The following is a 16920-nucleotide window of genomic DNA, read 5'->3' on the forward strand; positions in this document are numbered from 1 at the left end:
GATAGAAGTTAAATTGAGAAATTATTGCCAATATGGCAACCATCATTGTTGGGCTTCATAACGCCTCATCAGAAATGAATGGATGACATCACCGAGACCATGTCCGTGTTTTATACAGCCTATGGTTCAAATGTGTTAAACTTTATTTACTTGATCAATTCAATTGACATTGCCTGTATTCGGGGAGGGGGGACTTGCATGGTCGGTGGCTTGTGACATAATTAAGACATAAAATGACAACAAAATTGTGTTTCATAATTTCTAATATTAATTAAAGGACTACAACATTAGAGAACATTAACATTGCCCATCCTTCAAGCAGGTCTATGAGATCTTGAAATGTCACACTGTCTCAAGGTTTTCAAAAGAGTTTACAGAAAATGAGGCATTAAAGTCTTAAGAAAGTATCTAATAACTTAATAAAATAGCAAATTGTTGACTAGAGAGAGAATCCGAGTTTTAGGAATTCAGCGAGTGAATCGCTCCTCCAGGTGTGAAGTTCTTTTTGTCCATGTTTCCAATCCTTCTCTTTTCTCTGGATTCCTCTCTTGAGCTCAAAGTGGGGTTAAACTAAAGGTCAAATCACTGGTTAGTTATAAGAGGACAAACATCCGTGCAATTCTTTTCTATCCTAAACTGGGAACGTGACCTCTGACCTACTCGCCACGCTGTCAAGATCAACACCCAGGACAGCTGAGGCACAGCTCAGTGGATCTGAGCACATTTCACTAAACATAGACAAAGCAGTCAGCGCCTTCTGCAAACTCCCCCGTAGTTTTATTGTAAAATAATATCTGGTTCATGCTGGATCTACATCCCTGTTTGGAGGCCTGTGTGAAGTCCGTAAGGAATAAATCATGAACGTTTTTCTCAACTCTGCTTTTTTTTTTTTTATTATTTCCTCCCTCCCTCCTCCTCCATTCCACACTCCCTTGTCTTTTCCTGACCTTATCTTTTTAACTCCCTCTACTCACTAGTCCTCTCCCTTTTTTCACTATTGCTTTTTGCCACTCTCCTCTGCATGACATCATTTCCAGCTACTTCAATTTGATCTTTATTTCTCTTTCTTGCCTTTTGTCTCTCGTCTTTTGTCTTCTCCAAAATGCTTTGTGGTATTGGAGACTTTTGTCGTATTTACCGAAAGCAAAGTAACCCGATGCTGCAGCAAGCAAGGAAAAAAACCTCTCCATTGCCTGTAATTGAAAACAGGATTGCAGAAAGCTCATGAGTCATTCTCTTCTTTCCAATTTCTAAAATGAATTTTGCTCTCTCACAGACTCCGAGGAAATGCATTATCCACGCCATCCCACCGCTCGACCTAAACAGATGAAAACCTGTCAGAAAGTCGAGCTGAGGGAGAAAATGTACTCCTACATCAGTTATGTACTGTGAATGCTGTTGAAGCCTAAGACATTGTGAGGAGATTTAAAACACTGGTTCACACGGATTGATGTTTCTCAGCAACGTTATAGACTTGACACTAAACTAGAGGGGCTACTCTGCGAGTTCAGACCTCCACCAAGACCAGCAGTCCGGTCTCCTATGATCATTGAAAGTGAAAGAATTTGATACGTCTGTTTTCGAATCTATAAAAATCTTGCAAAATATGGTTGTCCTGCTAAAGGTTCATCATCTAAGCTGTTCTGTTATACTTCAAATTTTAGAAGCACAAAGAGTGTATTAATCATAACATTTCGACCCAATGGTCAGGTGATAGTCTGTCGTCTTTATTACCTAACGAGGACCATTGGGTCGAAATGTTGTGATGATTAAACTTTTTGTGGCATGAAGTGAGTGTGCAGAATTGTCTACTTTTTTTTGCTGCAAATATTCAACGTCCAACGAGATCGACTCTTTCAGAAACTTTGGAAAAGGTCCGTTTGTTGAAGCTCCCAGACAGGAGGAGTCACCTCAAACACTGCGGGAATATTAACACAACAGTTCATTAGTTGCTCTTTATTTGTTTTTAAAGGTGGAGCCAGATCAGTTGACCTTATTTAACACCATTAACTGCCTACAATGTTTACTCCAATACCGGTTTACTGACGGCAAACATTCAGAAACCTGATTTCCCTTCAATTTGTTGTGTTTTCATCCCTCTTTGACCTGACATGAACCTGTATATTTGTCAGTCTGGTAGGGTTCAGGTAATGTCCACCAGTCTGTAATCCTTCAGGGCCAGACATTTTTCCCGTGGAGGTCAAATGTCTACTAACATTTACAGGGTCAGGCTTCAACCGGCTGCCTCCTGACACCTGTGTTTACTGGCTCAGAGCAGTTATCCGTCTGCAGCACTCTGGAAGGACACCATGGATAAGCTTAAAGTAGGAATACCTCTGTCTGATTAATGGTCCCTTCATCCAGATGTTTTACAATCGGCTACTCCTGAGTCCTTCACCCCGTCTCGTTTTATTGGCTCACTCACAGCTTAAAATTCTTAAATCAACGTTGGTACATGGTGGGATTGCAGGACTGAAACAGTTTACTACCTGGAGTGAAAGAGATTTATTTCCATTGTTGGGTAAAGAGCTGCGTTTCCCACAGTCATGCTCAAGGAACTTGTGTTCCTTTTGTTTGTGTTGCATGTTTGCCAAGTCGTTTACAGTGTTTGACTCTTCTTTAACTCAAAGATAAAAGGGCGGTGTGAATTCATGCTGACAGTTAAACGATGCTGTGGAGTCTTCTCTCCAGGAAACCAGTTAGTTAAGATGCAGGATGCACAGACACAGCTACAGCTGTACTCCACTCTGTCTACTGGAGGTGGCTGAAGTATTTTTCAGTCTCTGTAGGAGATTAATGTGTGTTTACTTCATGTCATACACAACAGACATCTTGATAATACAATAGCTTTGGGAAGCATTGTTCTTTGTAATCAAGCAAGGAAACAAGGAACTTATGTCAAGATCACATACAGAAGGGAGATACTGTTTTCATTTGTACACAGAAATCTTGGAAAGAAAGTAAATCTGAGTAGATATGAAGGTCCAGATCAACTCTCTGGGGAACACTTCATCCTGTGTTTCATCACCTATTTGGTAAGGTCAGGTTGGATTGCTGCTGGGGCTGCATATAGGTGTCAAGAGATTTAGGGCTGCAGGAAGAATGAAGGTTATTCACGTGTGTTGCAGGTGTGTCTGCTGTTGGATGATAGTAGAGATTACTGAGGCTGATACTTCATCTAAACTGACTGTCAGCTCCCGTTCTTTTTATGTCCCTTCCCTTTGATGTTCTCTGGTCTCCTGCCTCAGGTGAGGCTCGGTTGTCACAGCCCAGTCTCTAAAGGTCTGTGAGCCTCCAGCACACATCTCGGTTTACGGTACATCACTGTCAACGATGCACGGGTGGAGCGGAGAGAGGGAGGAGGGCTGACATGAGGAGTGGTCAGAGAGATAAAGGTAATCAAAAGACTTCAGGAGAGTTTAGAAAAAGGACAAAAGATCAAAAATAAATACAGGAGAGACAATAGAAAAGTAATACTTGGTGCGGGGAGGGGAAACTGACGACGGCAGAGATAAGATATGAGGAGGCTGTGGAGAGAGGAAAGGGGAGGTTGGGAGAAAAAGACATGAGCAGAGGTAGAGGAATGTGGACGCAGTAGAGGAGAGGTGGAGGGCAGTGGGTGAGTTGCTGACTGACTGCTGGAACAGGATGAGGAAGTGGTGAAGGAGGCCAGGAGAGCTGCTTCCATAGGAGGGTCTCTGTGACACACATAGAGACACACAATGAGACACATTATGAAAGAAAACCTCAGGGAGAAAATAAGCTGGTGTTGAGTGTCTGCTAAGGTTGTCAAAGTTTGCAATACATTGATACTTTTTGATACCTCATGTTTTGAAACGATATAATCTCTGTTATTTTAATGATCAATAGTACCAAAAAGTACTGAAGCAAGCACGAGAGAGCACCGGCTAGACTGCACAAATACATTGGCAACGTTTCGATATTTATGCATTTAAGACATTCTGCACAATTCTTACTCAAATACCTTAATTTCTATGGCAGTGCTGTTCTTTGCAGTTTTTCTTTCAATAATACCGGGTTGAGTGTGTGGCCTTGCAATGCCAGCAGTGCTCCCAACTCTTTTCTACTTAATTCTTAGAGTGAACTGGATTGTTGTCTGGACTTCTTCTCCTCGTGGCAGGCCAAGTTTTTTGTGCATGAGCTGGAAAAGAAAAGCTGTTAAACTCTTGGCAGCAAGTTTGGATTGATTGCCTGTGCATGTTCAAGTTTTTATTCGCTAGTACATTTTTGTTCCTACAAGTCAACTTTGTGTTTTTAAAAACTGCAGCGTGTGTGTGTGTGTGTGTCTCTGTGTGTGCGTGTGTCTCTGTGTGTGCGTGTGACCCGGGGTATGTGGGTGAGTGTATCAGGTTTCAGCCCCAGTCGTCTCTTGTCTTTTCCTCACATCAACAGGACAGTAACTCTGCACAGAGGAGAGGGAGGGGAAAGAGGGGCCTTGTGAGGGGGGCAGCAGCTACATGGACTACTGTACATACAGACGCAAACATACACACTATAAATTCTTCACCTACGCTGACTTTACACATTGTTAAGCAGAGCTGCAGACACTTTCTGCAGGCATACTCGTGTCCTTACAGAGGGCTTAAACATGCTGGATATTTCTCTGGTGATTGGACACACATTAGCTGGCATTCCAAGAGAGACATTAAGCTAATCATTATCAAAACAAACTGTCGGGATAACCTCCTGCCAAGTGCAAAGTACTTTAATGCATCACAGTTTATTTTCTAACAGTTTTTTGATGAGTAAAAACTCTGCTTTGGAAGAGCCCAGACCTATTACAAGTCAGATGTTTTTTTTAAATGTGTGTGTGTGTGTGTGTGTGTGTGTGTGTGTGTGTGTTTGAGGTGATAGCAGGTTAAAACAACTGAACAGATTTTTCACACATTTCGGCTTTAATCCTCCCACAGGTGCATCCCGTGTGCTGATGAAGAGGCTGCTTACCTTATTTATCGAATATTTGGCTGTGATTTTCCAGGATGAAGAATTTTCTTATTGTAAAGTAGATAGACCATTGGGTGAAATTGGTAGAGAGTGGTACCATTGTTTTAGGGTTTTGAAAGTTTATTGGAGCAAGTTGTTTGTCTGTTTGTGTTTTATGATCACAGATAATTAAGGTTCAATAGTAAATGCATCCCTCACTTTCTTACGCCACATTCCCTTAACGCATAAAAATCAATTTAAATCTCATATCAACCGCTTCTTTTTTGTCTTCTCTCCTTCCATCAGGGCCAGAAGTGATCCCCAGCTACAACAGCAGTGCCATGTCTGAGGCGGTGTTGCCTGACACGATGGTGTCTCCTGCGGTGGGTGCTCTGTACGGGGAGAAGGCCGGGGGTCCCGTGGTGGACTTCAGTTACGTTGGCATTGACGCCATTCTGGAGCAGATGAGGAGGAAGGCCATGAAGCAGGGATTTGAGCTCAACATTATGGTTGTGGGTAAGTAGCAGAGGTGCTAAACTCGTCAAGAAATTATCCCTTTTTTTATCAGATTAGTACACACTGACCAGTTCAGTGGGTGCCGCATGATGGGAGGGCGAGACACTCGGCTCATAATGAAAATACACCAGAAATACAATATAAAAAGATTGGGCTACAGTCCCAAACCTCATGTCCGAGTCGAGTCTGGAGTCTCTGAAATGCAAGTCCAAATGAGTCTCAAGTGAGACTCGAGTTCCCATTTCTGCCCCTGTTGTACAAACCTGTGGTATTTGAGAAATAAACAAATCTAAAGTTTCAGTTTTAAAGACAGTATTTGGTTTCATTCAACTGAAGTGTGTCAGATGAGAAAGTTGATTTAGAGAAAGAAAATGTAAAGTTATTAACTTTTGGCTCCTTTACTCTCATAAAAACAACAAAGAGCTTGTAAATATTAACAGTAGGATTACTCAGACTGTATGAAGTGCAACGTGAGAACCATTCAAACTCAAACTAAAGAAGTTCTTTCTGATGCATAAATATGTGACTTTGTAATCATGATGTGATTAATTTATTCTTCCTTTTGTTTAACTTGTAATTCAGTGCAGTGAAGTCAGTAGAAAATGTCAACCCATCTTGATTACACTTCAGTGTGTTTCTCTGGTGACCTCTTCATTCAGCTGTTCTGACGTGTCCTGTTATTCAGATTTTCTCTCTAATCAACGTTTTCCAGTCAATGGAGGCCTTCGGCTTTTTAATAAGCAGCCACACAGATTTCAAACACACACTCTCTCTCTTAGTCCTCATCACTGTGATCAGACACCTTTAAAACGAGGGGCTAATTACACACACACACATAAAGAGAGCTCCACAGTAGACAGGCTACCATAAAACCAACTCCTCCTCCGCGATGCATGTCTGTCTCCTCTTGATGATGTCGCGCCGTTCGGTCTGTGTTTCATCCTCAATTAAAAAGCCCGTTGTTGTTGAAGAAGCAGCCTCAGGGTTCAGACTGAGTTACACAACGTCGTCAAGTTTATGGTAAACAAAACTAAACAAACGTGTGTCCTGTCTCACCTTCTTACACTCAGGTAAAAATTATATTCTACCATTTCAGAATGAACATATCAGAGCAGGAAGCATTTACAGTAAAGCGAGCTGACGTAATTGAAGGTTTGGTGTAGATGACTAAGTGCTGTAGCTGTATTATTCTAATAATAATAAGAGTGTGTGTGAATTTGATCAAAGTTGGTAAAGGGAAAACATAAGAAAATGCAGCTGATGTAAAAAAAGCTGTCAAACCTTTAGAATTGATCGTTTTTAAACTCTTACTTAAGTCAAAAATGTCTGCATGAAGTTCTGCAGCTGTTTGCTTCAGTGCAGGTTGTATAGATCCATGTCTGCATGTAACAAACATGGATGCATTTGGTGCCCTTACATCCATGTAGGATTGTTGTGTGCCTCTTCATTCAGTGAAGGTCCTGATGTTGTTATAACCTAAAGTTGAACTGTGAATGTTGTCTTCCCATCAGTCAGACTCAGAGGGCCCCTTCGAACTCCACTTCATTAATAAAAAGTGAAGCTGTTCAAGAGGTCACAGATGATCCCATCCTTAGAGACGGACAGATTGTGATCAAGTTGGTTCACCTGCTGCTGCGCTAAAGCCTTGGAGAGCATTTTAAGTTCCAATTTCAGCTTTAAATTCAAGACTCTGTAGTGTCAAGGGCTTATAGAAAACCATTGAAAGTAATCGTGCAGTTTTAAGGTGTGTGCAAATATTATAACGACAGGAAACGTTTAAGTTCCATATCTACAGATTATTCTGTCAAGTGTCAGGATTTAATTTCAGATGTTGTGTTTCCCAGAATCCTCTTGTAAATTAGAGCACTTAAATCCATGCCTCCTAACTGTTTTAGGTAACTAACTGCATACCAAGGGGTCCAATCTGTCTTATTGATGGTGTGTTTGGGTTGTTGTCACACATCAAGATGGATCTGGAGACTGTGTTTGTGCAGACACATGGCGCGTGTCACCCTGAGTTTAAACTCTTGTGGAAAACATATTGTGTAAGGTGTGTGTGTGTGTGTGTGTGTGTGTGTGTGTGTGTGTGTGTGTGTGTGTGTGTGTGTGTGTGTGTGTGTGTGTGTGTGTGCGTGTGCGTGTGCGTGCTGTCTCCTCACCGCCTCTCTGACGTTTTGCTTACAGGACAGAGCGGCCTGGGAAAGTCAACTCTGATGAACACCCTGTTCAAGTCTAAAGTCAGCCGTAAGTCAGTGCTGGCCACGGCCCAGGAGAAGATCCCCAAAACAATCGAAATAAAGTCCATCAGTCACGGTACGAGCCACTTCAACCTCTTCACTCTGCTCTCTGAGACTTCTGTTTTTCTTTGTCTGTGTCTGTAGAACTCTCAGCTTAAATTAACATGTTTCATACTCTATTTGTTTAATTTTTTTCCTTTTTTCTTTGTCTTTGTGTATACATTTACACTTTGACATAGTTGTGCATACTGCTTACGTTCAGATGAGAAATAGAAAAGTTGCATCTGCAGAATTTAGCTTTTTTTCCTCTTTTTTTTTTTATCCATCCTTAGCACCTGGTTAGTTTTTATAAAGGGTGTTTTAGTGACTCTAGCATACAGCAAGCTGGCTGACCTTGCTTGTGTTTCTTTGTGTGCAGACATCGAGGAGAAGGGAGTGAGAATGAAGCTGACAGTCATCGACACACCAGGATTTGGAGACCAGATCAACAACGAGAACTGGTACGTTACAATCCTACCTTCTTCTGTCAGTCTTTATATAAAGTGATATTTGAATTGTGTCGAGCCAGATCTTCCTCCTCTGCTCCTTAACTTTCCTGTTGTCTTACTTTTCCTGTTCGCTCACTCTTTATCTTTGAGCCCCTCCCTCTTCCTGCTTTTACCCATCAACCCCTTCTTTTTCCTGTTCTGTTCCCCTTTGCTTCTAACTAATGTCTGTCTCATCTCTCCCTCTGTATTTCCCTGCTGTGGAGCAGCTGGCAGCCCATCATGAAGTTCATCAATGACCAGTATGAGGCGTACCTGCAGGAGGAGATCAACATCGACAGAAAGAAAAGGATCCCTGACTCCAGAGTCCACTGCTGCATATACTTCATCCCCCCCACCGGACACTGGTGAGGACTCCTGGTTAAACAGACACACAGAGCTAAGATAACATGAATATAAATGTTCTTCTTCTGCGTCATCGCCCGGACACAAAAACACATGATGCAGTACACTTATTTACTTCCTTCTAAGAGATGACAAACCTCTCCCATGTTTGTACAGCTGACTCATCTAACTTCAAGTCGCCCTGAAGATACTTTTGTAGTATTTTAAAATATGTATACACTGAGTGTTAATGAGTGTTGACTGTTAAATCTGTTAAACTTTCTGACAAAGATGGGGTAAAGAGGACAGTCTCTCTCTCCCCCCCCCCTCTCTCTCTCCCTCCAAAGGTTTGAAAATACAAAGCTACAGTTGATTTATTCATTCAAACTTATTTTAAATCTCAAGTGGTCTTTGAATGTTCTCTTGACATCAGTGAAAATGAGAGCAATTCTCAAACAGAATAAATCCATAAAGAAAAGTTAAAATAACAAAAATAAATGTAAGAAGAAAACTGAGGAGAAGAGAAAAGCCGAGCACAGTAGGACTCCTGATCAGTTGTTTGTAATCATGGTTTGAAATTAAACTAAAGGATACCATAGTGTTGAATTTTTGTGTTGAGAAATGTTTCATGTGAGCGTAGAAAGGAACACACACTGCCACAAGTTTCCCCGAGAATAGCTTTTGCATGCCAGACTTGGAGCTGAAGATAATGCATTTTGGATGAGTTTCATCAGAAAATGATACAATTTAAGTTTCCAGTTACGGCTTTTTGAAAAGAACCCGACGCTTGTGGCATCTGACTTTGTGTTTTATATACGGACACAATGGTATCATTCTTCTCATCCAATTCCCAGCAAAAAGAAAAAAAAACTGCGTGTATTGGGTTGACTTGAATTCACTTGTGGTGAAAATGCATTAAAAGTCCATCAAGTGGAACTTCAGGCCCGGCCCGTGTTACTGGCAGCTACAGTGCAGACAGATCATTTATTCTCACAGATTGTCTTCATTCATTCTCAAGTTTTTAGCCAACGTGGAACATCTCCCTGCTCCCTTTACCTAAATATTGAATTCACTCACACATCACTACACATTTCCGCTCAACGCAATGCAACATATCCCAGGACACACACACACACACACACACACACACACACACACACACACACAATTGTTTCCTCTCACTAGGCCCTGAAGCAGCACATTGTCCCAAATTTCTTTCTCTGGATCTCTTACAGAATCACACATCTGGCTCTGATTGAAGTGCATAAACTGCCGTCTCTCCCTGCACAGTGTGGAGCGGGGGAGAACTAGCAGGAGAAATTAGGGGAAGGGTGCACGGTCTCATGTGTCCTTGAAATGATGGATTCACTGTGCATTTTATAGCTTTGGGTTTGTGTAACTGAAGTCCAGTGCAGAGTTGGGCAGTCTTGGGAGAATGTCAAGCAGCTGTGGGTTGTCTGCACACAGTTTACTGCAGAGCCCCTTTCGAGAGCTGCACTCCTGTGTCCTGGCCTGTCTTTTCTCTGTCTTTTCTCAGACTCGGTGCTGCTGTGAAACGGCCCCCCTGTCTCTTTGCCCCAACATTTTTATGTTGATTCAACGCTGCAGATGTCACATGGGCTGTCCAGCAGCTGCTCAGGGATCGCCTTAAAAAGTCTAATGGGAGAGAGAGGCAGGAAGGATGAGCATTACAGAGAGTCTGTGTGCATGCCAGGGAGCATTTTGAGTGTGCTGTTGCAGGAATGCATAAAACCTTTAGTTGACAATTAGCCGGTCTTTGTCGATGTGTTGTTAGTAAGAGCAGAAAGCACTCCTGTAACCTCACACTCAAGCTTTTGTCAAACTGCGGGAAAAAACCTGAGCTGCTCAAACTGGCCACAGCTCCTTTCAACCTCATCATGCAGCTGTTCACACACATTGTAAAGCAGGATTAGGTCATGGATGCAACAGCTGGAAGTGTAAATACTGTGTGTTAGCAGCCATGGGAGTTCCTGCATCAGTGAGAGTGAGGAACCTCTGCCCTCTGGTGGAGTGTTTTTGTATTACATCAATGATTTTACAGCTAATATCTGCTTTACTTTATTCTTACTCGTCTTTGTTCTTTAATATATTTTCCTCTTTCTCTTGCTTTAGTCTGCGGCCTCTTGATGTAGAGTTCATGAGACGTCTCAGTAAGGTGGTCAACATCGTACCAGTCATTGCCAAAGCAGATACTCTCACCTTGGAGGAGAGAGACTTCTTCAAAAAGAAGGTAACTACACAACAGCTACTTATACTATTTTTATGTTTTTTATAAAAAATGTATGTATTTTTAATCTCAAATGTCCCCATTTGTTCCCATTCAAGCAACATTTATAATCCAGAAACATCCCTTTTTCTCTCTCTCTCTCTCCGTGCATGCATTTTTGTCATGTCTGTGGTGCAACCGGAGATAGAAAGAAGTTCCTGTGGTTTTCTTTTGTGGTTGTTCCCTCTCCTCTCCTCGCACTTTCAGGACAGTCACAAAACGTGGCTTCATTCCATGAGTAGCTCGAGATCATCTCTCTCTTTCATTCCTCCTCTTCACTCTTTACTTTCTACACTTCTTCTCCATTTGTTCATTTGTGTGTTTTTATTGGCAAAATCTTCAAGGATCACAGGATTTCCCCTGCTTCTCTTGACCAATGAGGAGGCTAAAGTACCCCTGGTTTATCCACACATGCTCGAGTGTGTGTGCGTTTTAAGGCCTCCATCATGTCAGGGTTTCTGTTTTGTTTGTGTACAGACACAGATTAATAACTAAGCTCAAACTTTCAGGGTGATTATGAAGCAGATTAGTGTTAATACCACATTTTTAATCTGTGCTCTACACAGATTTAGGTACGTTTTGTCTGATGTCTCTCATGGCTGCATTAAACACGTCTGCCTAATTAATCCTGGAATTAAAGGGCCTTAGGTTGTATCGTTTCTAAACTGAAGTGGTTTGTTGTGTTAAAATCTGCGTTTGAATTTCTTCTCCACAGATCAGGGAAGAGCTGCGAGCCAACGGGATCGACGTTTACCCTCAGAAAGAGTTTGACGAGGACGCAGAGGACAGAATGATCAACGAGAAGATCAGGGTGAGACTGCAAATACATGAGACTCTATTGTCCTCATTAATACTTAGACTTCATACTTAGTCATTTCTGACCACATTGTTTGTTGCCCTTTAATCTCTGAGCAGGAGATGATTCCTTTTGCTGTGGTGGGCAGCGACCAGGAGTACCAGGTGAACGGCAGGAGGCTGCTGGGGAGGAAAACCAAGTGGGGGACAATTGAAGGTAAGAATCACTCCATTGTTCTTATTTTAAATCTGTTTTTTTGCGAGAAAAAAATACAGGACAGAGTCAGTATTTTATGCATTGACGAAAGAACAGGAGATGTTTATAGACGGTGTTTGAGTCAGTCTGTCAAATAAAACAAACTGCTGTCGTTCACCACGCAGCTGGTTCAGACTGGCAGTCTGTCTGAAGAGGCCTCACTTGTTTACTGTTTACCCACCCCACACACACACACACACACACACACACATCTACACACATACACATCCAATTTAGTACCAAAGATAAACTGACTCGCATGTGAAATAAAGAACACTGAGGAGAGGAAAAAAACATTTGACCTTTTTTTTTATCAAAAAGATAAAATCTCCTAAAGAATAAAGATTGTGTCATTTTTCCTCCTTTGTTTTGTTATTGTTCATTCAATCTTTTTCAGTCTTATCAGAGGGTTAGAAGTCCAGCATCAGCACTCAGTGTTGAGTTTTCTTAACATCCATTCTTCCTGCTGCATACATCTTTCAATATTCAATTATGTTATCCACTTCAGACAGGAGGCCCCACCCTCCATCAAGTGTCTCATTAAGGAAGTTTCATTTCCTGCAGTGTGCTGTGCACACACACACACACACACACACAGACTACAGGATTTAATTTGGTCTGATCTCTTCAGAAGGACTCGATTCACATACATTTGTAACAGAGATCTACATTGTTCATTGTTAAATCCACATACAGTACTTGATGTGTCTACAGTGACATCACAGTGAGCTCACTGACTCCCCCTAGTGGACTGTAGGAACAGTACAGCACCCAGCTCTAATGCAGTCTAACCTTTGGTGCTTACTCTGCCAGTGTCCCCTGCTGTAGCCAGTTTTATATCCTCTGTGTATCATTTCTAATAACTCATATTCTCTCTGTCTCCTTCAGTTGAGAACATTGCTCACTGTGAGTTTGCTTATTTACGGGATCTCCTCATCAGGTGAGAGAAGTTTTCGGTCTCTAACTGTCTGTTTTTATGCAGCCTTGTCTTGTTGTGATAGAGTTGTGTTATAGGATCGTATCCAGGTCGTATCACATTATTTATGATTCCTTAAATAACCCTAAGAACAACAATTGTACAGTCTTAGTAACCATGCAGGTATCAGAATCTGCTTTATTGTCCAGGTATGAGTGCACATACAGGAGATTTGACTCCGGTTAACTTTGCTCTCCATGAACAAGCATCAAACATTAAATAATGAACAGTTAAACAAAGCCTATATGACAGCAGTGTAGTGAGGATGAGTACAGAAGATGATGTGATAAACAGGACAATAAATCCTGTAGTTATGTGACAGAGGGGTTAATTACAAGAGGAGGTTGAGTCAGTCTTAAATTGGTCACATTTCCTTCAGGTGCTTGATGGCCCGAAATCGGCTTCCAAACAAACTTTAGTTATCACATTTCTAAATATAAGATTTGTGGGAACTTCAGGTTTTTTTTAATGTCACAAAGAAACATTTAAATGTTTGCATTTGAATCTGAAAAGAGTCTCAATTTGTCAAAATGACTCCTGTGATCAAAGTCCAAACATCTCAGTAGTCCAGGTATTTGAGCAGTTCTGTGTGACGTTAAAACGTCTTCAGTATTTTAATAGTTTATATGTGCGTGTTTGTTTCAGGACCCATATGCAGAACATTAAGGACATCACCAGCAGCATCCACTATGAAATGTATCGTGTGAGACGCCTCAATGAGAACAACACGGCGGTGTCTCATGCCAACGGTCTCCCAGAACACCATCTCTCCTCCCACGAGATGTAAACGCCACCTGCACGCACGTGGGCGCCCTCACCTGTGTGTCAATGAGACTCCGTTTTTAACCGACAGTCTTCCCTCCACTCCATCCATCTCCATCGCACAGGTGGGACAGAAACTTAGGAGACTTTATATTTCAGTGACTTTGAGCAGCCCCATGGACTCTCCCCCGTCCGTGTACCGGCTCCTGAACGAACACTTTCCTCTCACTGCCGCCGAGAAAGACGTGAAGTGAAGTCATCGTGATGTGCTGCAGCTTGATTTTACCGCCTTTGTCATCCGGCCTTTGTGGGTTTTTTTAACTTGTGGTGCCAAACAATAAGCATCTGCCAAACACAACGGACGGACGCTTTCAAATCTTTCAGTGTCAGAAGTGCCTTAATTATCTTGTTAACCTCGTCCACTTTTACTTTATTCAACTTTGATGTTTTTAAGCAGTGCCTTTCAGAATTGATGCATTAACAAAAGCACATTTTTCTATGGAAGCCTTCAGCCATCATGCATCCATACATTTTATTTACTCCGTTTTTTCCTTGGACACAGAGTTATGTCCCGTTGTTTTTCTCAAAGTTTTGTAATCTCGAGATAACAAAGCTGGGTTAGTCATGATAACAGGATCTTTTTCTGGAGATCTAGAAAACAAAATAATATTCTGGTCACTGTGAAAGGCCGGATTGTTGTCTGCGATGCTGAGAATATGAGATAAATAAGACAAATCTGGAGTAAACACTCTTATCATTTGAATTTAAGGAGTAAATAAAAAGTACTGATGCATGTCTGCTAAGGGCTTCACTGATTTCTCTCTTTGTATGAACATACGTGGGAAGTGATGATACTCGGTGTTGCTCTCGATCACTGCATACGTCTGTCTTTTGAAAACATCTTGGAACGGGGCCGAGCAGCACTCTGCGGTCTGTTTATGTGACGCAGCATTATTCAGATCTTTCCTCAACTTTGAACCAAAGAAAGGTCATCAAATCCCACGTACCATGTTTCCGCTCATATGTTTCACACGTTGTGTTTTCATTTAAATGTAGATATCATGTTCAATATGGATTTTTTTTTTAATTCTTAGTAATAAATGTCTTCTTTTTTTTTATTGATAGGAATATCTACAGAGTGATTTAAGACGAATAAGTATTTATGCACGATATCAAATGTGAACGTTTGTCATCTGTTTTGGTCCACTTATTCACTTTCTATCACACACACACACACACTCATGTGTTTCCTGCCCTGTCGCCCGTCTTAGTGCCTTATTTATTGGAGAATGTTTGCGAGCATGTTGGCTGAAACTGGACAGAGAAGCAGGTTTGTTTGTTGGTGCCAAATAGACAACATTTAGACATTATTTTTTAACCCCTCTCTCCACTTCACCCCCCATAATCTACCAATGATCGATCTCAGTTTGAACCATATATAATGTTTTTATCTGTCATGCTCTGTCCTGTATATGCGTCTGTGTTCTGCAAACATTTTTGTACTTGTATTATTGATAATAACAAAGTTTCCTTTATATTATTTTAAAGAAATAAAGATTCAAGTTGTAAAAATATGTTCTTCTCCTCAAGTTCTCTCTTTCTGTAAAATTCCTCCCTGCGCTGTTTTTCTCCTTGGTGGATTTCTTTGACAGATCCAGGCTGCAGAGAGCTGAAGACAAACATCCAGACTGTGTGAGTTCACCTGCTCGTTTCCTGCTTCCACTGCGTAGGAGGAACCACACAGATCAGTTTCTACTACAGTGGATCTCCTCTGCATTTAAGCGCAGGTGTAATTCACGCACTGGAGCACTTTAATCGTCACGTCGTTAAGCCTTCCCTTTGATTAGTCCCTGAAATCAATATGGCCGCCTGCTCGGTCAGTGCATGACTGATTAGCACTAATTACTTGAATGCATCAGTGAGTGTTTTCTTCCTTTAGTGAGAGAGACGGGAGCAGGAGGCGAGCTGCAGACGAGTCGTGGATCAGTGTGAGGATGTGCAGACGTCAGCATCCTGAGGTACTCACACACTACTTTACAAACAAAAAGCTTTTATTGTGGTGATTTTCACATGTTGACTTACAGCAGCTAGAAACGGGGAGCACTGAGGTGATGTTTTTCATCAGGCTAGAGTGCATTTGTTTTGTAAGTGACAGAAACTCAGATGTTTGCAGAGTCAATGGTCATGAGATAATGTAGTATGTGTATGATTTTTAAGATGAGTAGCTCTAAGATTACTACAGTGATTCGTCACAACCATGAAGCGCACACCAACCTCATCATCAAAGCATGGTCCCTTCTGATTACATAAAACCAAGAAGAGAAAATATAAACATGAGGCTTCAAACACCTGTGACACTCATTCATAATAAATTATGTTTTTACTTCCAGATTGCCAGTGTTGCCTTGTGGCCACTCGCTGTACTGCAGGAAAAAAAATCCCCTGAATCACCTTTTGTAGCTGAGAAAAGACTTCGTAGTCTTTCACAATGTAGGGGCGCCAATGGCCTAGTGGTTAGTTTACCTACCCCGTGTACAAAGTCTACAGTCCTTGAAGTGAGCAGCCCGGGTTTGAGATCCAACCTGTGGCTCCTTTGTTACATGTCATTCCTCACTCTCTTTAATAAAGAGATAAAAAGCCCCAAAATAGATTTAAAAAAATAAATAAAATCACAATGTAAAGTCTGGAGAAACACTCCTGCACATATTCAATGGTAATAAACCCTTTTTTATTTAAACTGGTAATTAACTCATTAAAATCAAGATCTCTTTCACAAAGATGACCTGGCCAATCAGGGAACAGAAGCACATATCATAATAAACATGATGTGATAATGAGTAGCTCCAAAGCTATGTAGAAACGTTGTTAATGGACTGAAAGGCTGCCATGTTTGTGTCTGGTGTCCCACTTTTTATAATACATAAAAAGTGTAACTATGAAGAAATGTTCAGTCTTCTTGTTGATGGTCTTTTTTTTGTTGTTGTTTTAGCTCATTTGGCGACATCACAACAAACTGAATAACCTAAAAGTGTCCTCTCTGAACTCGATGTTCTCAGTTCCTAGCTGATATTTTGGATGTGCAGATTTTCTCTGAAAATACAACGCAGTGGTTTCCATTAAACGCTGAACAAAGCTGCCACACTTTGTTCTCTTAGTCTGCTTTCGAGAGTCAGAGAAACTTTGTGGTACGAGTCGCTGCTGGGAGGTCGAAGCGTTGCAGCGGACTTGATGCAGTAGTGCACTGAATGCCTCGTAATCAAATCAGCCTCTCCAGTGTC

General features: G+C 41.5%; 1 protein-coding gene across 5 annotated transcripts in view; it reads left to right on the forward strand.

Annotated features, from left to right (window-relative positions):
* LOC132995435 (septin-9-like) overlaps nt 1-15216 on the forward strand; it is a 90837-nt gene extending 75621 nt beyond the window's left edge. For all 5 annotated transcript variants that reach the window (XM_061065419.1, XM_061065422.1, XM_061065420.1 and 2 more), the window contains 9 exons: nt 5251-5460; nt 7645-7773; nt 8116-8197; nt 8452-8589; nt 10700-10817; nt 11569-11664; nt 11769-11865; nt 12793-12844; nt 13526-15216. In XM_061065419.1, coding sequence (XP_060921402.1) covers nt 5251-5460; nt 7645-7773; nt 8116-8197; nt 8452-8589; nt 10700-10817; nt 11569-11664; nt 11769-11865; nt 12793-12844; nt 13526-13667 — 1064 coding nt within the window. In that variant the 3' untranslated portion in view covers nt 13668-15216. The remainder of the gene's footprint in view (nt 1-5250; nt 5461-7644; nt 7774-8115; nt 8198-8451; nt 8590-10699; nt 10818-11568; nt 11665-11768; nt 11866-12792; nt 12845-13525) is intronic.
* The last annotated feature ends 1704 nt before the right edge of the window (nt 15217-16920 follow it).

Source organism: Labrus mixtus, chromosome 20 (assembly GCF_963584025.1).
Source record: "Labrus mixtus chromosome 20, fLabMix1.1, whole genome shotgun sequence".
NCBI lineage: Eukaryota > Metazoa > Chordata > Actinopteri > Labriformes > Labridae > Labrus > Labrus mixtus.